General features: G+C 38.0%; 1 protein-coding gene across 3 annotated transcripts; it reads right to left on the bottom strand.

Moving 5' to 3' along the window:
* Positions 1-1,034: 1,034 nt before the first annotated feature.
* Positions 1,035-24,037, bottom strand: LOC307136269 (solute carrier family 22 member 13). Of its 3 annotated transcripts, XM_079833129.1 has the most exons (12): positions 23,861-24,037; positions 22,555-22,787; positions 8,938-9,215; positions 8,741-8,841; positions 8,509-8,663; positions 8,083-8,251; positions 7,906-8,008; positions 7,682-7,812; positions 6,891-7,108; positions 6,641-6,749; positions 3,541-3,771; positions 1,035-1,972 (listed from the first exon to the last, which is right to left on the bottom strand). In XM_079833129.1, the coding sequence occupies exons 2-12, from the start codon at positions 22,766-22,768 to the stop codon at positions 1,879-1,881; spliced, it is 1,803 nt and encodes a 600-aa protein (XP_079689255.1). In that variant the 5' UTR covers positions 22,769-22,787; positions 23,861-24,037; the 3' UTR covers positions 1,035-1,878. The 3 variants fall into 3 exon arrangements, with proteins under 3 accessions (XP_079689255.1, XP_079689256.1, XP_079689254.1); XM_079833130.1 differs by lacking the exons at positions 22,555-22,787; positions 23,861-24,037 and adding an exon at positions 9,230-9,356 and having other exon boundaries at positions 8,938-9,080; XM_079833128.1 differs by lacking the exons at positions 22,555-22,787; positions 23,861-24,037 and having other exon boundaries at positions 8,938-9,801.
* Positions 24,038-24,115: the final 78 nt, after the last annotated feature.

Below are 24,115 nucleotides of genomic sequence, written 5' to 3'. Positions count from 1 at the left end.
CTGAACATGTAATAGGCATGTGCATAACGTCATTGCTTTCACAGATTTGCGTTTTTGTTTTAAAAAATGTGTAGGCTACTTTGAAACCCATTTTCAAAAGTTTGCATTTTCAGGTCCCCAAAATGCCATTGTCCTGTAAATGAACGGTGGTTGATTTACATGACAGCGGCTTTTGGGGGCCTGAAAACGTACGCTTTTGAAAATGGGGTTCAAAGTGCAAGGTTTTGAAAACGATACCTTTACCATCTCCATGTATAACGGAGGCCAGCTAGTAGTTGCTGTGCGAGTAAACCTCACTCCTCTGATCTCAAGAGATGCTCTAGCGACTGATACTAGACGTTGCAGCCTTTAGTTAGAGCGTCCGATTCTCATGCCGAAAGACCGGAGTTCGAGTCCCACTTGAAGCGGGCGGTTACACATGTAAACAACAAAAACGCGAATCTGTGAGAACTGTGATGTCATACACATGTATTACTACATTTTTGACAAAACAACATCTCCAACTACTGGCCTGACATGCATAATACAGCCTTTTTAGTCATTTTTGCAACGTTGACGTCATGTAAAAATACCCTGAATGTTCAGTTACATGCTATACCTACATGTAATTTTGCCTCAGAGGAACACAGATAGCTCAGTGTATTTACAAATATGCACATGCAGTGAAAAAATATGAATAACATCATTGGTTATTAGTTGTTCCTGTCTAAAGACTTTAGCTGATTGAATGTGTACTTTGGAACCCTTGAGTGAGGTTAATTGGTTTGTGGAAATGTATGCTGTACTGGGATTTTAATAAGTGATCACTTTGTTAAACTTTCATAAAGAAACTGTAAAGATGTCCAAAAATCACAAATGTAATACTGGTGACTCATTTTAAGAAGCAAGAATTGAAAGAATATAATGTTTGTTTTTTTAAAGGAAATAGTAGAAAGTTCATAACATCAAAATGCAGCTTTAGCAACTATTATTCCACTTCAGCAAACAACTGTAGGACGCCCTTGATATCAAGAAAATAAAATTGCACTTTCCATAGCTAGGATGCATGAGCAGTGGCCTTTATTTCTCAAAGAGAAATCAAGCATGTATATTACATTGCAGTACCAATGATTGTCACATACAAACTTAAAAATCAAGATCCCAAAAGGTTTTAACAGCAACACCATTGAAGACACAGTTTGGGGTTCCCCAAAGAACCATTCAGTGAACAGTTTAACAAATTATAAAAAAATTTATTTGATTTCTTTGTGTGAGGATCATTTTAATAATCTAATCAACCCTTTTTCACTATAAAAAACCTTTTGTGCTATGGACAGTTTCCATGGATGTTCAGAACCATATTACTAATAAATATCCTAAAGTTGAAGACTCTCCACACACAAACACGGTCATTCCTGTATTGTTGCATGGTATATATGCAAGCTGTTCAAAACAATGATTTAACCTACTGTCTATATCGTTGTAAGACTTGTGTAAGAATTACTTTGCCCCCAAGGAAAAATGTTAGGAAATCAATTCTGTGAACTTGTCAATAAAGCGTTACAAAACAAAGGTTATATACTCAAAGGAGTAAAGGTATAAAAACGTGTTTATTTTCTGAGCCCGATAAAGACATATTGTGCATTTATCAATAACAGCATTGAATGTATTTCAATATAACATGAGTTTTGGCAGATGTTCCAGTATCATCACCCAGTAGCAAAGTTCATTATTGACATCTCGAAACCCTATTATATAGTAGAATTGCTTTAAAATATACTTTTGATCATAGACCCTCAGTTTTACTTGACTGTTATAAAAAAGACATTAAAAGAAATAAAAAATATAATATGATCAAGTCACTCTCTGCTATGACAGGAAACAGCTTCCACTTGTTGACTATGTTGAGAGGGGACTGCATTCCATTTGGTCCTTTATGTCCGTCTCCTTGGTAAAATCTGCATCTGACTCCTGTTTAGGCTTCACGGGCCAACTGACATTAAAACAAACAAACAAACAATGTTTTATTAATCCATAATGAATTGTATATATTCTTATTAATATATTGACTATTTGGCTGCGGTTAACTAGCATTTTCACCATATATCTTTAAACAGGTTGCTAACTTTTGGTTATATAAAATGATATAGATGGCATGCTGAAAATAAAAAGCTGTCATGGCTTGACATGTTTAACATTGATGCTGTGTCGTGTCACAAACTATTTTACAACACAATTCTGACATACTCTCATACTGACCTCTCTGATCAAAAGTTCAAAATATTCAATATGTGTTCATGTTTGTTTCACCTGATCAGCAGCAGCTTGTGAAACAGAAGCTTTTCAGCTATCAGAATTACTTTATTGGCTTTGTCTGGCTGGTTTAGTATACAATGAAAACATACATACATACACTGACCAAGAATGCTGAATTTTATTTAAGTATATATATGTATACACCGATCAGGCATAACATTATGACCTAATATTGTGTTGGTCCCCCTTTTGCTGCCAAAACAGCCCTGACCCATCGAGGCATGGACTCCACTAGACTCCTGAAGGTGTGCTGTGGTATCTGGCACCAAGATGTTAGCAGCAGATACTTTAAGTCCTGTAAGTTGCGAGGTGGGGCCTCCATGGATCGGACTTGTTTGTTCAGCACATCCCACAGATGCTCGTTTGGATTGAGATCTGGGGAATTTGGAGGCCAAGTCAACACCTCAAACTCTTGTTGTGCTCTTCAAACCATTCCTGAACCATTTTTGCTTTGTGGCAGGGTGTATTATCCTGCTGATAGAGGCCACAGCCACCATGGGAATACTGTTTCCATGAAAGGCTGTACATCAATGCTTAGGTAGGTGGTACATGTCAAAGTAACATCCACATGGATGGCAGCAGAATATTCCTCAAAGCATCACGCTGCCTCCGCCGGCCTGCCTTCTTTCCATAGTGCATCCTGGTGCCATGTGTTTCCCAGGTAAGCGAGGCACACACGTACCCGCCATTCACGTGATGTAAAAGAAAACGTGATTCATCAGACCAGACCACCTTCTTCCATTGCTCCATGATCCAGTTCTGATGCTCACATGCCCACTGTTGGCGCTTTCGGTGATGGACAGGGGTCAGCATGGGCATTCTGACTGATCTGCGGTGAGCAACAATGAGCCTTGGCCGCCCATGACCCTGTCACCGGTTCACCACTGTTTGGCCATGGTCAAACTCGCTCAAATCCTTACGCTTGGCCATTTTTCCTGCTTATAACACATCAACTTTGAGGACAAAATGTTCACTTGCTGCTTAATATATCCCACCCACTAACAGGTGCCGTGATGAAGTTATAATCAGAGTTATTCACTTAACCTGTGTCACCTGGTCATAATGTTATGCCTGATCGGTGTATATTCTTTGTTTAAAGATTGTTTTCTTTTTGTCTTGCACCTGAGCCCAATTAGGATTTTGGATAAGCACACCTTTTTTTGTATTTTTAATTCTTAAAATATATTAAGTCATGTTTTAATTTTTATATTTTTCATATAAATTTAACTTTTTCATGTATCTCACCATGCACAGCATGAGAGCTTCAGTCTGGGCTGTTTCTCACAGTCCTGTACTGTGTCTGGTAAAGGGATGCCACTGGTCTCTGGAAGGAGCAGGCACAGGACTGCACCAATGATCGGCCCACTGCTGTAACAGATCATAGCTGGCAGAGGGATCCCACCCTCAGGGGTCACCACAGCATTTATAATACAGGCCACTCGGTAACAAAGACTAACCAGGCCGACGCACTTCTGCCTGCATGGTGTAAAACACTTTGTTAGTGAGAAAGAGACTTCAATCCAATGTGCATTTCATGAACAATAAAGTACTTGGTTGAAAATAAATTAATTTAATGCAACATTTGCAACTGCTACACTGTCCTCCAAAAGCAAAACTCTACAACACATTTTGAGTTCTGATCTGAAATCTCTTAGGGTATGTTGACATGACAACAATGTACTAAAAACAGTAAAAAAAAAAAAAAAATGTCCTTTGTTTTTTTTGCGAACAGATGACAACATTGTCAGAACCATAGATATACATAATAAAGGCTAAATGTCTTACGGGGGAGTCTCTAACGTCATCACCGGCGGCCATCTTGTCACAGGAGGCAGGGCTCTGTGGTACCTGATGTAAGGCGAGTGATCTGCATGAACACAAATACTCTTATCTCACTGAAATCTTGACGGATTTACAATTGGTTTGGTTTCTTACAAACGTGGCTATAATTCTGGATGCTTGAACAAATTATGAATAATTTTTCATAAGTATGCAGTGTCATATCTACATCTCTGACGTTTATAACAAACCAAACAGTTTGAAAATCGGTAGAAAATTGAGCAAGTTGTGGTTATTTAAAAAGTGCAAGCACCATGAAAACAATGTTACGAGTGAGCGGGCTGCCTGTGACAAGATGGCCGCCAGGTGCGGACGTCGACCTCCATTGGCCAGCAGCGCGGACGAGACATCTAGCCTTTATTATCGATATCTATGGTCGGAACGATCCTGTTCACACAAATCCTAAACACGCTGTATTATGCATGCCAGGCCAGTAGTTGGCGATGTCACATTGTAAAGAAACACTATGGGGGCCTATAGACTGAACAAGTAATACGCATGCATGACATCACTGTTTTCATGATTTTTTTGTAGTTTATATGGAGATGATAACGCTAGCGTTTTCAAAAGTTAGCATTTTTAAATGAACAGCCAAAATGCATAAAGTTAACCATTTTGTATGGGTGAACCTTGTAACCAATCACGTCAACGTGTGGTCGGGCTTTAGCATATAATTATTACAATGCTGCGAAGCAGGGGAATCTCAAGATAACCCAGGTTATCCCGGTATATTTTTCTGTTGTTGATATTAAATATTGTGTATATTTAGCAAAATAGCGGGTGAATTATGTATATGATGTATATTACGACGTTATGAAGCCTTTCTCCACTGACACTCTATGTTGTTCAAATGATTTCTAAGGGAACTGATTTGATACTGATTCTAAGGCAGACGAGATGGCGAGCAGCAACGGGCGGGAACATGGTTTGTGTAACATTATCAACATCAACATAGTAATTACCGTTATGTGTCTTACATTGTAAAGAGCGATACCATTGAGCAATGTTTACTACAGTAAAGTTGACCCGACCGAGTGGATCTCAGAGTTGGTGTGACTCAGTGGAGGCAGAGACGAATTTGCATATTAATGGATCCTCATATACTAAATGAGGCAAGGGTTTACTTTACATTCAAGCTATTTTAAGGCATGAAGACTTTTTTTTCACAGGAAAAACACATTTAAACATGTAATTTTGATGATCAAATCATTTTTAAGGGATACAATTATTGACTACAGGGGGACTTTAAGAAACCATGTTTTTTTTTACATTTCTTTTAAAACGACACGCTTCACCTTGAACAAGCTCCCATCACCTCCAACTACACTCTTAAAAAGTATGGTTCTTTATTGGCACTGATGGCCTAAAAACAAAAAGGTTCTTTAGATTATTAAAATGTTCTTCACACTGAAAAAAAAGGGTTCTTAAGGGAACCCCAAAATGGTTCTCCTATATGGCAGCGCTGCTCTGGCATTGCTGTTCCTTTTGGAACCATTATTTTTAAGAGTGTAATTGTTAACAAATCAAATCCAGTTAAACTCAGTAACACAGCGTTTTTATAAACTCAATCAATCATTGCCTTCTCACTCATTACAGCAGATCTTGTGCAACAAGGTACGTAACAACTTCTTATCTAAACATTTCAGATTAAGTGTGGGAAATGATCTAGCAATTCAATTCACATTTATTTGTATAGCGCTTTTCACAATACATATAGTTTCAATGCTGCTTCACAGAAAATGCATGCGTCTTTACATTACAAGTACTAATCTAGTACTGTGCTGTTTGCTTACATACACACCACAGCCACTTTACACACACAATATTATGCAACTGATGGAAAAGTGTTTTATAATGTCTACCATGAATCAGCAATTTGAAATGTCTAGCGTCTCGCACAGTGGACCAACAATCCAATATCTCTCTAACAGCGCCGGAAATGCCACAGATGTTCTTTTGATTAATACTAAATACTTTCATAGATCAGCAAATACTGCGTTTCTTGTCTTTCCGTACCATTTAGCCTTGTTAATCTCCTTGTTGGTTTCCTTAATCGACTACAACTTGACAAAAAAAAAAAATAGGACAAGGTTGCCTAAATATAATAAAAACTATGTTGACACAGGACAAAGGCTAAGACTAAATTTAAAATGTTAAAGTATTATCCTGTAACTCTCCTGCAATCTCTTGAGTTTTGTGATTAAAGACTGTTTAAATAGAAATTCCTGGTTTTTGCGTGTTGTTTTCAGCAACATGACACACATTTTAAAATGTTTTTTTTTGGAAAGCAAGGAGCTGTAATATAGATACTTTTTGAAATATTAGAATATTAAATGGCTCTAAAGTCCACACTAACAAAAGAAAATTCCATTGCACATTTAATGATCGAGAGATCTGAACATTACCACGGTTGACTCCAAGGTGTGTTTTGAACTTAGAGACGAGTTATCTAATTATCTGACCAATAATGTGTTTTATCAGGTAGGCTTGTTGGGGTTTTGTGTACCTTATTACAGTTGGGAACAGCTCAATCCCATAGAGTAAAGAGACACAGGAGGTAGACTGCATACACAGCTTGCCCATCAGTGCCAGAGTCATAACCAGAGTAGGCATGTCTGTTCAGAAAGAGAGAAAATTGCAAATAACATTTATAAGAGTTATATTCTTACACATATAGCATCTACACTATAAGCACTAAGGCGCAATATCAGATTATGACCATATGACGATTGTATTTCAAAGACTGTGTCCCTCACCGCAGAACTTGGAAACGAGGAGGGACAGCATACAGGAAATGCCACTAAGGAACAGTGAGCCCATGCTGAACGGCCTGCGGCCCCATCGCTTCAACAGAAATGGAAGCAGCAAAGAGGGAGCCTCAGATAGTCCAGAGAAAAACTGCGCCAGATAGATATTTACGCCAAAACTTCCCACACTGAAGCAGATCCCATAATAAGTGAGGGCAGATGCAAAACTGTGTGGATAATAAAAATAATAGATTTAATATAAATATCCATGAATGTGTTCAGATATAGCCAGTAGTTTCAGAGAAAAGTTGTTACAAAGGACTCCAACTTGAGATGACAAACTTGCCAGTGGGGTTTTCATGTTATATCACCTCAACGTTACATCATTCAGGCAAACTATTTACTTTGAGCTTTAAAAAACAATTCAGCAAGACATTCCTCACCTCCCTCTGTACCACATTCTTAAAAATCCTCCAAATTTATGAAAAACACATGTGCTATGTTCAAAATACTTACAGTACTTTCAAAAAGTGAAAATGAAAACGATAACAGAACCCAGCAAACATTGGTCCGGCGGCAAAGTCATGTCCCTGGCCAAAAATAGTCACGGTAGGATGGCATAAAACGGTAAAAATATGTAACACAGAACCTAAAAATGAATTCAGATACGTCCGTTCAACTTTCATTTTGGAACCATTTTTCAACCATGACGGGACGTGTCGGAGGGACGTCTTTTCAACGGTCATTAAACGTCCAAATGTTTGCTGGTAAACGGCATTACCAAAGTTAAACTTCCATACCCAATGTAACTCATGATAAACAGGCGCAGCAGTATAGTATGTGATGTAAAGTTGGCGAAATTAGACTCTGTTTTAGCGGAGGTCTTCTCTGGGAGTGACTTCTGCATCTCTGCGTCCACAGACTCCAAAAGCTGTCAATGAAAGGAATGTACAATTTATGTTTTCATGTTGAAATTGCATGCACTTTCCACAAACATTTGAGCGAGTATGACTTTGTGTCTTACAAGATCCAAGTAGCGCTTGTCCTCAGGACTTCTATTCTGATAGCCCTCTAGTGTTTTCATCCTCTTATTAAGAAGCAGCCATCGAGGAGATTCTGGAAGAAAGCTAATAATTGCAAAAATAAATAAATAATGCAACACACGTGAACATGCATTGAAGATTTTGTTCGTTCTACTAACAAATAAAGAGGTAGAAAGAGGATCTGAGGGATGCCCAGCACCAGATGAAACTGCATCCAGCCGCTGGTCAAGAAAGCTACGGCCGCCAATCCCATCATTCCCAGACTGAAGATGAAAGAAAATATGGTGGGTGGCCAGATACGATTCTTGGGCAGGCTCCATTCAACCCCTGAGAAAACAGATAAGCACTTTTATCAGGTTTCATAAATTAATTAATTATGCCAAGTTAAAGTCTGTACTAAACCTATGTTGTAGGTATATAGCTTAAAGTTTAGATTAGAAACACCCTAGTAAAGTTCTAGTAAAGTAGTTCTGCAGAAGCAAGACTGACCCGCGTTATTCTAGTTCCTTTTAAATTGTTTCTTTGTTGTCCTCCAGTGTTAATACAGAATAAGAAGACACGCACAAGCGTAACTGTAGGCCTACCTAAACTGTAGGTGCAGATGTGAATGGCACAACAGGCTGCACCACAGATGCCGCGTCCAGTCAGGTACACGGGCACATACGGCAGAAATGCCACTATCAGAGTAGCGACTGCATGGACCGCGGAGCAGCAAATGAGGAGTAATTTCTTTCCATACCTGAATGGGGGTAGAAAATACACTTTTTGTAATGAACTCGTAGGCTTTATTCGCAACACAAAGAGGCGAATACCAACCTGTCAGACACAGCGCCAGCGAATAAAGAGCCGACAAGTAAACCCGTCATGTATGTCGCTTGCCCATGAGCAAAATGATTTTCCTCGTGACACGTGAGCTCCTGTGGCAAAACAGATACAGCCTGTGTAACTCACTGAATACACGTGGTAGGCTTTAAATAGCTATGCTATATTGTGCAACAATATCAATTACTCACACTTGTGAGGTCGCTGTGATTGTCCGTCCGACTTGTGATGTTGGAAACATTAATGTCCACAGTGTGGTTCAAAGAGTTTCTCGCTATATTCTCACTGCAAGGCGTAATGTGTAACGTAAACACATCCACGAAAAATGTAAAGGCTGTGAAAAAGATCGGTAAAGTAAGGATCAAATAAGCATGTATTTGAAGTGGACGAACAAACCGACGAAAAGCGCCGTCCGTATTCATTTCGGCAGTGCTCGGAGGTAAAGTTCCCTGATAAAGGAGTTGTCTCCCTGCATACACTTACGGTAAGAACGAGTACTGATCTTTCACTGATAGTCAGCATTTGAAACGTGTGAAAGTTCCTGACATCATGACTGGGATTTCTGAAGACGTCTTCTCCATCTTCTGTATGGAGACGTCTTTCTGATTATGTAGCATTTGTTGGTTTGGACTCCTAGAGTTAGAATCTCTCAGCAGTGACGCGACGGGGTCAATGAGGCAAGAGTAGTAACTCTGTGACACTTCATCTGGTAAAGGATGTTTCCCGGGTGTAAATAATAAACTATAAGTTTGAAACGGTTCTATATCCACAAAAGTGAAATAAAACTACTTAAATAAAACAACATTTGTTTCACATTTTATACACGCAAACGCCAACTAGCCTAGAAGTAGCTTGGAATTATGCCTATTTCCAAATATAGTTATTAAAACAAATATTAACTGTGGGTCTGAAATGGCAACTCATTTTGAAGACATGACTGAAATGAAAGTGTCTGTGAGATCATAGTAAACAGTATATTTGCCACAGTAAATGCCCATTAGTTGTGTAAAATATCTTTCTTTATGTACCGATCTATATTCATGGGAATTGTTGCCAGATTGGGTCGACGATTCCAGCCCAAAAGCTCACCAAAACCCACCCACTCCAAGAAAAATCCGCCCAAAACGTGAACTTAAAATGGTATAGATTGAACTGCCATATCAATCAAGGTTGATAAGCGCCCTTTAATCTCCTTAAAACAAAATTATTGAAAAAATGTTTAATTCCCAGGAAAACAGATCAATGTCAAATGTTCAAAGGTAAGAATAAGTCCATTTAATTGCAAAAAGTGCAAAATATGGCATTCCACGCGTTAATGCACGTCGACAGCCAAAATGTGTCATTCATTCCCACATGAAAAAATACTATAGTATATTATAGTAAAATTACTGTAGTAAATAGGCTACTATAGTGTTTTTGAACCGTACTATAGTAAATATACTACAGTAAATTAACAAAGTGTAGTAAATACTATAATATACTACAATTGACTGTATCTTTACTATAGTATGGTTCAAAAACACTATAGTATTTACTAGAGTAATTTTACTGTAATTTTACTATAATATACTATATTATTTTTTCATGTGGGTTGATACACACGATAATCTGACAACAAAAAATAACATCAACAATGTGCTTACCTTTGTGTTTGCGCTTTAACTTCAGTAGGCTTACGTCTTTTGTGAAGTACATGTAGAACATAACTTAGCACAGTCAAAAATGATTCATTGTTGATTCAAACCTCTTTGCAACTGTCGGGGACAATATACGGTTTAAAAGTTGCAGGTGTCCTGATTGGTGTGCACATGACATGAGTTTTATTTATTAACCAATTACACTATACAATTTAGATGTTTTAAAACCGCCGAGCTGACCCCAAACCAGCCTAAATTTGGTCAAACTCGCCCAAACCCATTTTTTACCCGCGCAATCAAATTTAAAACCGCCCAATCTGGCAACACTGTTCACCACTTCAGCTATGCTCGCCGCCATTTTTGTGTCCGACATGGAGCACAGTAGCCAGATGAGACGATTTGAGAAGGGGAAAAAAAATCGATATTTGGAGAAATGTTTATTTTTTATTGGTTGTGATCCTAGTGATGCAAAGTCCGATTCGTAGGTTCCTGACGTCATTAAGCAATGATGTCACTATGCATTTAATAAATGATTTATTATGCTTTTTTATGCATATAGGCTATCAATGTCAGGGTTCTATCACTTCTGTCTAGTTTATTCTTGGTTTGTGACAGAGCCCTGACACTCCTGTATTGTTTGTCTTGTCTTGTGTGAGCGCGCAGCTTTGAGCATGCTCGAGCTGCGTGCTCTTCTGTCCTTGTGTTTTGTGTGCGGGCGTGGTGTTCGGATCCCAGCACTTCGGTCTAGTTTGGGTTTCAGTTTTGTGTTGGGATTCGGACATTCATGCTCCGCGTGTTTGTTTTGTCATGTGAGCGTGTGCTCTTCTGTCTGTGTTGTGTTCTGTGTAGCACACGGTTCATGTTTACATCGGCCGTGTGCTTTCATGTTTTGTCTTATGTTGTGTAGCACGTGGTTGGTGTTTTTTCACTGGCTACGTGCTACATCATGTCATGTTTTGTGTGAACATGCAGCTGAGTTCTCATTAGCTGCATGTTCATGTCATGTTTGGTTTGAGCACATGTCTTGTTAAGTGTTTCTTTGTGCCATGTGCTCGTGTCCACTGTCTAACCCCGCCCACCTTGTTTCCTGATTATTGGTTCATTTGCCCCACCTGTCTTCTCTCGTTACCCTCTTTTGTTTGTTCCCTATTTAATCTCCTTGTGTTTTCAGTCCAGTGCTGAATTGTCGTCGTATGTACCTCCTGTTTCCCTGCTCCCTTCAAGCCAAGCCAAGCTCGAGTCAAGTCTTGTTTTTCCCCCTCGGGTAGTTTTGTCTTGTTTTTGTTTTATTATATTTAAAAAGCCCATTTATCTGCACCTTTGAGTCCTCGCCTCATCCCTACACCAACCCTGACAATCAAGGAAATATTCAAATAAAGTAATCTAAAGTAGCTAGGCTACTATAGAATGAGTAAACTTATCAACTCCTTGTTTATTGTCCTTATAAACTCCTTATTTTAAAATATAATTCTGCATGCGCAAAACCATAGTAGATGGTTTCTTCATTTTTAATAAAATGAAGGCCTATTTAATAAAACCAGTTCACTTAAAGGGATGGTTCAAGGTATATAAGGTATATGATAAGAAATAATACAATAATAATGTAAACCTCCTGGTGAATGTTGTGTACCGGTTGTCATGACAACATTGCGGAAGTGGCTGCTGACGGCTTGGATGCACTCACGGGAACACGCACAGAGAAACGGCTAAGCTCAGTATTTTGACTGAATAATACGGTTTCTTTCTCACAAAATCTTATAGTATGTCTCCTGAACACTTTTCATATATGGCGCACGTCTCACTGTATCATTGCGTGATACTTTTGTAAAAAAAAATTGTAATATTTTAGCCTGGTCACTATTCACTGCCATTATATGGAGGAGCGCCTGCAAGACTATTTTTAAAATTTCTGCTTTTAAGGTCCGAAAAAGATAGAAGCACATAGGGCATTTGAACAACAGCAGGGTGAGTAAAAGATGGCTTATTTAATTTCAGGGTGAACTATCCCTTTAAGTTACTGGTGTTTGTGGATACAGTTTTATTCGCTGATCCTTTGTGTCGGATTCGACTGACCAATATTGAGGTGCCCACATCTTGGATAAGATTCCTAAATGTTTTGTACATGCAGCACACATTACAGACATGCATAAACACCAATATGTTACATGTCTAAAGTAGCCTATAAAGAAAGAATAAGCCTGTCTTATAAATGTATTTATAACGCTTAACAACTTAAAATATAATCTGTATGCACAAAAATGTATTTAAATCTCTCGACAGAGGTTTTTGCAGGTTTTAATAAAATAGTTATTTATTACAGTCATAATAAACATATTTCCACATTTCCAGGCCTATGTGCCTCAGACTTGCATCGCCAACTCAATTAACAGAATCCTCTGTAATCCTGGGCAAACTTCGACAGATGTTTGAACCGGCTCATTTGGTTCCTTTTGAGTCCTCAGTAATCCTCTGCAAACTTCGACAGATGTTTGAACCGGCTCGTTTGGTTCTTTTTTAGTCAGACTTACTTCTGCTTTTGCTGAACCGGGAACTAAAGTTCGATTAATAAACCGGCTCAACCGGTTACTTGCTGAGAACCGGCTCAAAAGAACGATTCGTTCAAGAACCGAACATCACTATTATTTATTAGCTCCAACTGTGTTTTGTCCCTTAAAATCTGTGAAGCCAATTTACTTTTCCAAAATTAGACCAAAACCACTTTTTGTTCCAGGCTGTAAACATATTTTTTTCTGCTGTAAAGTATGGCATTTTAACATGGGGGAGATACAGATTTGACTCCCTTTTGGAGCCTGTCTCTAGTGGCCAGTCGATGAACTGCAGTTTAAGTCACTTCTTTGTTGGCTTCAATCATAGACGGTAAAAAAATATGGACGACGCGACTTCATTGACTTCCGCTGACCAAAGTTGAAGCTTTCGTATGCCCGCTCACGGCGCTGACATCTTGGGACCGAGTCTGCGCAGTAGCGATCTCGGGACCGGAGTTGCGCAGTAGAGAACAGGAAGTAGAGGCGCGATTATCAAAAGCCCGCCCACACTCTCGCAGATGCAGAACAATTCATTATGTTGGTGTGAAATAAACAGTTATGGAAGTGTAGAAATTAAAGCTAAAGCTCCAATCTCCTCCCAAAAATCCAGAAAAAAGTCCGTTAGTGCCTCAGTGACAACTTCACTCAGAGAAGCCGTCAATCTCAGCTGTCAATCATAACGTCACATCCCCCGTTTTTATAGCATCAAATAACTCACTAAAACTAAACTTATTTAAAAAACGAACACTTGAAATGAAATTATTGTAATAAAAACTGCCTAAAATGACAGAAACCATCTTTAGGAAACAATTATTTGAAGTGTAATTAAATTGTTTAGTGTGTCTCGCGCCCATTCAAATACATGGAGGGGTGGGGTTTAGGAGCCATACTGGGACCGGCCACCGGGGGGCGATCGAGGCGCGGAAGCTTCAATTTCTGACTGGAGCACTACAGGCTTGGCTTCAATAGAGATCGCGGGAGGTTGCTGCTTGGTAGGGAATAGTAAGATGGCCGCTCAAATACTTCCGGTAGCTTCACTCCCTGATGGTAGTGATGGGCAGGTTGAGACTTCGTGAAACACTGAAACAGTTTACAAATGTGCCATATTGTGTCGACGCTTCGAAACAATCTGACACAGGTCTCCGGTCAGCCCCCTGCCAGTCAACAATTAACCGCACGGCGACCCCTGCTGGTCAGAACAGTGTAAATGCAACAAAAACCCAGGCCAAACATGCATAAAACACATTTTACAAATTTATTGCAAATGTTTTATTGAAAGTAATATCTTTCAAATTAAATTAACTAATCATCTAATAATATTAAATATTAAGTGTCTATATGTTCTTTTATCAATTGTCAGGGCTTGTTTTGGTTGTTACATGGATGGCTCAGATAAACAGGCCTAGACTTTTAACTATTATTCATTTTAATTATACTAATGTCTAATTAAAATGTATACAAATGTATAAAACTGATCAGAGATCAGGTAAAACCCACAGACACTTGTTCAATGGTTCTCAGTGATTCCTCATGATCAGGGAACTCAAGGGAACATCACCGCCCCCTAGCGGTGAACCATTGACATTTCGAAGTGTTTCGAACACTGATCTATATAAATGACGGTCTCTAAGGCCGCATTTACACAGCAGGTCTTGATGCACAATTCCGATTTGGTGACTATATCCGTTTTTTTTGACGACCCGCTTACATCATCTTTTAAAAGCGACTCATTTGCATTTACACTATACACTGGTGAAACAGCCCAAGACGTTCTGACCCGGAAAAGGAAGTAAAACGGCGCGATATGCAATGGACGAAATGATTATTCAATGTTTTGCTTTCCGCACTATCTTTAAAGGTCAGTAAAACATTGCCCTCGTAAGGTGGAGAAAAAAGAGGAGAGCCCTTGATCGCAATTCGTGTCCACCTGAGTTGACGTCATTCGCCTCCGTCCCTTTTTCAATGATGTACGACTTGCATTTACTGGGGAATATCTAATTGACCTATCGGTAAGCCTCTCCCCTCGCAGATGAGCCAATAGCAGTTGAGTATCAGTTGTGCCGGGACCAGAACTCGGACATCTTTAGGTGTTTTCCAATGCATAGAGATGCATTGGAAAATCCGAAGCTCTCATCGGTTTGATGGTGTTTATGCTACAAAAATGCTAAACGTCGTGCCTGAGGGACTGTAACACTGATTCCAGGTATCCTTAGAGAATTTTCTGTTTGTCATACTCTCGTTAAGTTACGATTAAAGTCCCTGCTAACATACAAACCGAAATAACTAACTGTTCTCACGTCATGTAACACTGTAGGTCAAAAACACGAAGGTGTACATTTCAGTGCCTCTCCATATTAAACTGGTTATATGTAAATTAATTTAATTTTAGATATGTTTAAGGTCTACATTATCTGTCCTACTAAGGAGGACTCCTATTTTGATGGGTATTATAGTCTAACGTTACGGGCAGTGAAAGGAAGAGCTCGCACTCGCAGTTTATCGGAGTTGTTTTGTAGATCATCCAAAGTTTACCAGTTATTAACTGCACCCTCGAAAAGGCATACGGTCTGTGTATATGTTTGTTTACCGTTAGTTTTATGAGTGTTTTTGTGTAGTTTGCTGTGTATGTTAATGGTAATGCAACGGAGAGAGCAACGGTGAGAGAGAGTTTGTGAATGAGACGTTAGTGCGCACTTCTTATGCTTTGTTTGTTCAGCTTTTACGATGATTTTTTTGGAGTGAAAAATGACATAATAAACTTGATAAACCATCAGAAAAGTTTGGCCATCATTCGGACGGGGTATACGCTACATTCGGTGTCCAAAAACATCTTGGGATAAGGTTTTCACACTGACGGCTGTCATTGTAAGAAATAGCAACTCCGTTTGTTTGTCCGAGTTAGCAACAGTAACTAAGGGGGGTGGGGCTTACTGACAGGTCAATGTGACTGCTTACATGGCAGACACAAATGCACGTATCCGAATCATATCGGATTTATTACCACATATAAGTGAGGCCTGAATCCGATCGGAGGATATCGGAATTCATGCGTTTTTTTCTCCTGCTCACACGTTCACGTCATATCCGATCTGTGCCACATGAGAGGGGAAAATCGGAATTGGGTCACTTGAACCATGCAGTGTAAATGGGGCCTAAATGAAACGTTTCGAAACAGTGAGGACGTAACAAAGCCTCGTTTACTAAAATCACGTGACTTTGCCAGTTTGGTTTCACACTCCGAAACCAAATGATTCAAAACAGAAGATTCGTAAAGCTTCGAAGCTTCATGAAGCAGTGATTTGAAATCGCCATCACTACCTGATGGCAATTTAGAATGCGATGAGCAATCCAGCCATTTATATAGATCAGTGGTTAGGCTATATTATTAGTTAATGTTTTATTAGTTTATTTTTTCCCCTCAACTGTTACAGACCTGTTTTTTTCTTCTTCTCAGAAGCACTTCATAATAATATTGACTATTATTATTATTATTATTATTATTATAAACAAATATTTTATTTACCTGGAAATGATAATTAATAATTCGTTTGGAGTACCGCAAGGGGTGCCTTTGCTGAAAATCCTAGGTCTAGAGGACAACCTGAAAGAGGTAAAATTGCATGCCATATATTTTTCTGATTTGTAGATTGTGTTTTATGCTGCCTTCACGTGCTATCGTAAATACGAGTTTCCAAGGTAAAAATTGCACATGAACGCCCTCTGAGGCCTCCATTGGCATTCAGTACATTTACACTCCCAAGACCCATAAAAGGCACTTAAAACGTCGTTACAAAATCCATCTCACCACAGTGACTCTACAATAATTTTACGATGCGACGACAATAGTTTTTGTGCGAAAAAAAAATCAAAATAACGACTTTATTCAACCTCTTCTTGTCTTCCGTGTGTGCCTCCACGACGCATGCGCGAGAATATGACGTAGCGCCGGGGTTCGGGAATCCATGAAATGCACACTTTAACCCCATTTTGAGAACTACGCTGAGACCTAAAGCACAATCAATGTAGAATTCAACAGCTTCGATACGCGCGTCTTCCTCTGCTTGTAAACAAATCGCTTCTGGGTCATGTGTCCGAACGCCGGATCTGCGTCATATTCTCGCGCATGCGTTGTGGAGGCCTACACGGAAGAGAAGAACAAGTTGGATAAAGGTGTTATTTTGATTTTTTTTTGCGCACAAAAACTATTGTCGTCGCATCATAAAATTATTGTAGAGTCACTGTGGTGAGATGGACTTTGTAACGACGTTTTAAGTGCCTATTTTGGGTCTTGGGAGTGTAAATGTACTGAATGCCAATGGAGGCCTATCTGAAGCCTTTCTCAGCCATCAGCTTTCAACAAAAATATCTTCATTTGTGTTCCGAAGATGAACGGAGGTCTTACGGGTGTCGACTGACATGAGGGTGAGTAATTAATGACATAATTTTCTTTTTTGGGTGAACTAACCCTTTAATGTAATTGGCATCTACTCCAGTAAAATATTTCCGAGGACCCACCCACATTTTTTTTGCTTCCGACGCCCATGGTTTAAGATGTTAATTATTATTAGCATTCAGAGAAATTCACACAACTGTAAGAACTGTAATGAATATAAAACTTGTGCAGATCAAAAGTCAACCGGTTATATAAATATACACACACACAGACTGTGTGACACAGTAATATCACATATAACATTATATTTTATACAAACTAAACACAAAATACACAAGACACAAACAAGTACAACAGATAAATTTCCATGGCACACGTTTTCTTTATTTTCTTTTTTTTTGTAGCTATAAAAGTCACAAGACGTGATTAAAAAATGTGTGAGCCTATCAAAATAATATTTATTTGTTGTGTTTAACAAATGAGCAAGCTCAACAATTCAACACAGTCCTTTAATAAATAAAAATAGAGCAGTTATCCCTTTCCATCAACAATTAGACAGTTTGGGTGCCCAATCCCAATCGAGATCTGCAAAGTTCAGCTTTAGCTCTGATCAAACACAACTGAACTGAGCTAATTGACCTATCGGTAAGCCCCCATTATAATTGGGGGGTACTGCTCCTTCACTTCTTCTATGACCATCATGGTCCACTACCATATCAATCCCCACCGTGATCGCCAAGTGCAACATGTGTTGTGCAACACACATATAAGGTCTAAACATGCGACAAACTGATAATCAGTAGGCTACAGAATATCTCATTGTTAACTGTTTTGATCAACTCAAAAGTTAGAAGTTAAGTGCACTGAAATATCATTACTAGTAAAAGTCATACCTTTACAAGAAGCCTATTGCCTATTTCATGAAATATTGATTTGGTTTATTTTTTGATTTCATAAGACCCGTTTTTAAAGTGTGTTTTTTGAAAATGCTTAGTTTTAGTTTAGTTTTTATTCGTTTTAATGTTAGTTTTAGTCACATCTTCTATACAGAATTCACACCCTATACAAATACCACAGCTGTACAATTTTCACACCCTATACTAAATTTACCCTATACAGTCAATAGCCTACTCGATCTGGATTGAAGCAGCAAACATTCAGTGTAAAAGTAAAAAAAAAATGACATAACATTATTTAATATTTGAATCACAGCTTATATAGTGTTTTGACATCGACAACCACAACCAAAAAGTGCATTTTACCTCAAACTTGCGACTAGTTAACTTTCTAAAGAAGGCTCAATCGCTTCTCGGGTCGACATTAACACACTGACAAAATTATATTCAGAATTTAAAATATTTTTATACCACTTTTTAATGTGTGATTGTGTTCACAAGATACCAACCTTTCGCGAACTTGCTTTCAATGTCGAACGAACACTCGTTCTCATGGAGACGCGGTGTGCACGGAGGGGAGGGGCTGTGTGTGTGTGCGTGCACGCGCGCATGTGAGACGCATGAGTGACAGAGAGACGGAGGGAGAGCAGGGAAAGAGAATGCAGCTGAACGAATACGCTGCGTTTTAAATAGCGTTAAAAAAATGAAAGACCTTGACAGAAAACTAAGGACATTTACTCTATAATTTTATTTTATTTTAGTTAGTTTTGCCAAACACACATTACAATTTTAGTTAGTTATCGTTTTTTTTTTTTAATATATGCCTCGTTTTTATTTTTATTTCAGTTAACGACAATGTTTTTTCCCACCTAGTTTCGTTTTTTCGTTCATTTTCGTTAATGATGGCTTGGATATTTCTGTCCCTGTTATTCAAACTATGCATACAATTAACAGTAAACAAACATATACAGACCGTATGCCTTTTTGGGGGTGTAGTTAATAACTGGTAAACTTTGTAGGCCTATCTGCAAAACAATTCCGATAAACTGCGTGCGAGCTCTCCCTTTCACTACCCGTAGACTATAATACCCATCAAAATAGGAGTCCTCCTTAGACAGATAATGTAGACCTTAAACATATCTAAAATGAAATTAATTTACATATAACCAGTTTAATATGGAGAGGCACTGAAATGTAGACCTTCGTGTTTTTGACCTACAGTGTTACATGACGTGAGAACAGTTAGTTATTTCGGTTTGTATGTTAGCAGGGACTTTAATCGTAACTTAATGAGAGTATGACAAACAGAAAATCCTCTCAAGATACCTGGAATCAGTGTTACAGTCCCTCAGGCACGACATTTTACCATTTTTGTAGCATAAACACCATCAAACCGATGAGAGCTTCGGATTTTCCAATGTTTCTCTATGGCGCTGACACCTAAAGATGTCCGAGTTCTGGTCCCAGCGCAACTGATACTCAACTGCTATTGGCTCATCTGCGTTCGAGGGGAGGGGCTTACCGATAGGTCAATTAACCCTTAATCGTCCCTTGGGGTCCAGCTGACCCCACTGGACTTTTCCTCCATTTTTAAAAAGTGTTCCCTTCATCTCAGGGCCATGAGACTCTGTGACTTTTCCATCTAAACATGCACAGAAAATCTGGGCTTGATTTGGTTGTTTTAAAGGTGTATAACATTTTTTTTACCGTTTAAGTCCCTCTGGGTCAGATTGACCCACATTGAAAATGAATGGGAAAGTGTAAAAAAAATTTTTTTTCACTTTTTTTGTCAATTTTTTTTACTAAATCCAGTATAAATCTGAAAATGTCTACATTTATATCAAGGTCTGGTCCTAGAGCATAAACACAAAGTAGAACGAACTTTCTATCTCATACACACACACACGTACACACACACAAACACAAACATGTGTGTGACTGCAACAGAGAGTATTTTTATAGAAATTGGCAAATAAAATCAACAAAACTGGCATAAATCTGAAAGATTTTCATACATAAATGAAGGACTAATACTAGAGCACAAATGCAATATGGAACAAGCATGTTCACTCACACACACACACACACACACACACACACACACACACACACACACACACACACATGTAGTGTTTTCATCTTTTATGGGGACTTTCCATAGGCGTAATGGTTTTTATACCGTACATACCGTATATTATATCCCCCTACACTGCCCCTGCCCCTAAACCTAACCCTCACAGGAGACATTCTGCAATTTTACATTTTCAAAAAACATCACTTAGTCTGATTTATAAGATGTTTTCCTCATGGGGACCTAAAAATGTCCCCACAAGGATGAGGATTTCGGATATTGCTATCTTTGTGGGGACATTTTGTCCCCATAACGTGATGATTACCAGTCCACACACACACACACACACACACACACACACACACACACACACACACACACACACACACACACACACACACACACACACACACACACACAGGTGTCTGGAGCATTTTTTTGATTTTGGCAATGAATGGGAAAATGTAAAAAATGCTTTTTTTTTCACTTTGTTTGTAAAAAAAAAATCAATTAAATCCAGTATAAATCTGAAAATGTCTACATTTATATCAAGATCTGGTCCTAGAGCATAAACACAATGTGGAACGAACTTTCTGTCATCTACACACACGCGCACACACACACACACACATATACACACACACACACAAACACACACACATGTGTGTGACTGCAACAGAGAGCATTTTTATAGAAACTGGCAAATAAAATCAACAAAACTGAAAAAATTCCATACATAAATGAAGGACAAATACTAGAGCACAAATGCTACATGGAACAATCATGAGAAAGAGAGGGAAAAGGGCAAATAAAAGAAAGATGAAAGGCAGCTAAACTTTTGCATAACTTCCCTATGGACCTCTAGTGGATAATGTGGTCATTGCACTCTTTCTCTTTAACTATAATTCCTAAAGTTTTTCCACAAACCTACAGATGGCGGTATTCTATCCCTAACACATAGAGCAATGTCCAAAAACTATTTATATTTATTTAAGATCATCATTCAAGTGATTTTTTCAGAAAAAAATTTTTTTTAATGAGCCAATTTATGACATAGTTAAGTATTTGTGCAGTAAATAGGTAAAAAACTACCAAATACCCTCAAAAACACAGCATAAATGTATAGTTGAGAAGTAAATAAAAAAAATGATATATAGTTTTCCATGTAAAAAAATTATATTTCCTTATGCAATCGCTCTGTAAAAGTTTGGGATCTATCTGACCCCAAGGGACTCAAATGTAAACCCTACTTGAGGGACGATTAAGGGTTAAGATCTTCAGGAGCAAGACAGGTGTGTTGGCTCAAGGTTCTGAACTCTGCAAGTATAGATCTCCAGGTATGGCAGTCGTTTTTGACTTTTAATCATTCCCAGGATATGAGTTCTCGATTTCAACAATAACATTTTCCCTATAGTTAAAATGCTTATTTTAGATACCAGGAATTATATTTCTAATTGTAACAATGACAATTTTTGATATCAGGAATTAGATTTCTACTAGTATTAGTTCTTGATATCAACAATGTTGTTGTCATATGGCAAGCTGTTTTGACTTTTATTCATTCACAGGATATGAATTCTTAATATCAACAATTCAATTTTAACTAAAAACTTTAAATCTTGATACCAGTAATTGTATTTTCATTAGTGAAATCTCACATAGGCTACCATTCAAATGAAATTTTTGATATCAACAATTCAATTGCCACTATAGTGACAACGTTAATTTCTGATATCATGAATGCGATTGTTACTAGTAAGAAAGCCATTTTAGATATCTGAAATTATATTTATATCAGGAATTGAATTCTTGATATCAACAATTAAATTATTGATATCAGAAATGCTAATTGTTTTTAACTATTGAATTGTTGATATCAAGAATTCATATCCTGTGAATGAATAAAATTCAAAACGGCTTGCCATGGTAGTCATTCATCACTCACAGAAATCAAATTCTTAATATCAATAATTAAATTTCAATAATCGTAATTCTTGATATAATTGTATTTTCACTAGTGAAATTTGCTGACACCAGGTGGAAGGTCCATCTTTAAAACAATTAATTTAAGCAATAATGAGAAAACCATAAAAAAACAACTCTCATAAATAAAGAAAAGAAAGAAAATTTGTCTGAATCTCCCTTGCAATCAGTTACACCTCCGTCATTTACTCAGTGATGCCCTCGTGAGACTCCGTTCATCAGCGACCGTTATGAATTGAAACACAATTCCCGCCAACTGCGCTGTAAAAAGCCCGCGTGAGCTGCCCCTCTGCTTTAGCCCGCTCCAGGTGAAGGGGGCGCGGAGCTGCGTGCGAAATGTTTGGCTCTCTCGGTGGATATTAACGGATGGAAGGTGAGTGGCATTTCTACCAGCAGCATCCGCCGTCGGTTCCCTAAATCTCAGGACTTGGGTTAAAGCTGTCTTCAGTCCTGCGACCGTTTTCGTGTAGGGGAACAACCTTGTGAGAATTTCCATTTATGTTTGTTAGCTTGTCCTACGGAATTAAATTAAATTAGGAAAGTTAGTAAATATTAACAAAACAACAGATGAAACAAACAGTAAAAACGGAACTGAACTTTTAGAGAACCAAAACTACAAAATGTGCCCTAACCTGCTAGGCCTACTACTAATATAAATAGCCTAGGCTCTAGTATGCTATATGGATAAGCTACCATAGTACACTTTTTATTCAGTTGACTGTTTTATTCAAATGCAATTAAACTTTATTTAATAAGGAGATCATTTACAGAGCTGTTCCCTTTGTCAAACGGGAAAAGAAATTAGGCTACGTTTTTTGGGGGGCTTCCTTTGGCATATTAACAGTTTAAGCTTTGTTTAACCCCCATGTATTTAATTTTTTTCTCTCTCTCCTTTTTCATACCAACTATTACATCTCAGTCTGTAAATATTATAATTTCATGTTAGCCTGTTAATGTTCGAATGCAAAAAAAAGAATAAGACATGAATGTAATTTATGGGGAATTTGAACTTGCTAGAACAAGCTTAAGTTATCGAATGAGTAATTATGTATAAATATTTTTTAACAATATATAAATGTTTTGTATGTAAACAAATATTTAATTAGGGCTTTTTTAAAAGTTTCAAATCGAGTAGGTTATAGCTTTGGTCTGTTTAGTAGTCTGACCTTAAATAATTCACTTAATATTAAACAATTCACTTAATAAAAAAAGTACAATTTGATAATTGCACAATTGTAATACTCATTTGTGCTTAATAGGCTAAGCAAGAACAGATTTCATAGAATTTTGCATTTCAAATTAAAAAAGTTATTGATAATACAGTTTACATTCGGTGTTGCAGAAGCTAATGTTAAAGTGCAAGAGATGCGTGTTGGCCATTCGTTAATCTGTTTTCTTTCTTCAGTTCCTGAAATGATACCGAAAATGAATACACTGCATATTTATGCCCACATGTCCATTATAGCTATACTGATAGCCATTGAATTTAGCCATTTAAAACCCAGTATTAATTTACTTCCTCATTTGGATCGCCACATAAGACAATTAAATACTCACAGTTTGTGAAATTAAAGTTAGAGTAACTTACCTTTAAGTATAGGAACCTTGTTGGGTTAGAGACAACAGGCCTTTTTGTAGCGAGTAGAATTGGGTTTTAGAAATGCCAAATCTCCCTGGCTACTAAAGCAGAAAAGTCTTCTTGCTAAAATGTATTAAATGCTCTTGATTCAGTTGCTCCACATCCATCAACATCAGTGACTGCTCTGTCTCAAGACGGGAGTTGCAATTAAACTAAAGGATTTAATTGCGTAAGGGATCACGTCTACATGTCTGCAGTCTATTT

Source organism: Gobio gobio, assembly GCF_949357685.1.
Source record: "Gobio gobio genome assembly, chromosome: 13".
NCBI classification, from domain to species: Eukaryota; Metazoa; Chordata; class Actinopteri; order Cypriniformes; family Gobionidae; genus Gobio; species Gobio gobio.
The sequence above is the reverse complement of the archived record's forward strand: the minus strand, read 5'-3'. Positions and strand labels throughout refer to the sequence as shown.

Bases quoted from the DNA above. Each gene is read 5' to 3' on its own strand.
- LOC307136269 (XM_079833129.1), bottom strand. From the start codon at position 22,768: ATGGAAATTCTCACAAGGTTGTTCCCCTACACGAAAACGGTCGCAGGA. The intron at 8,664-8,740 runs GTTGGTATTCGC...ACCCCCATTCAG, and splicing joins GCTGGCGCTGTGTCTGACAG to GTATGGAAAGAAATTACTCC. The intron at 1,973-3,540 runs GTGAGATACATG...TTTTAATGTCAG, and splicing joins AAGCTCTCATGCTGTGCATG to TTGGCCCGTGAAGCCTAAAC.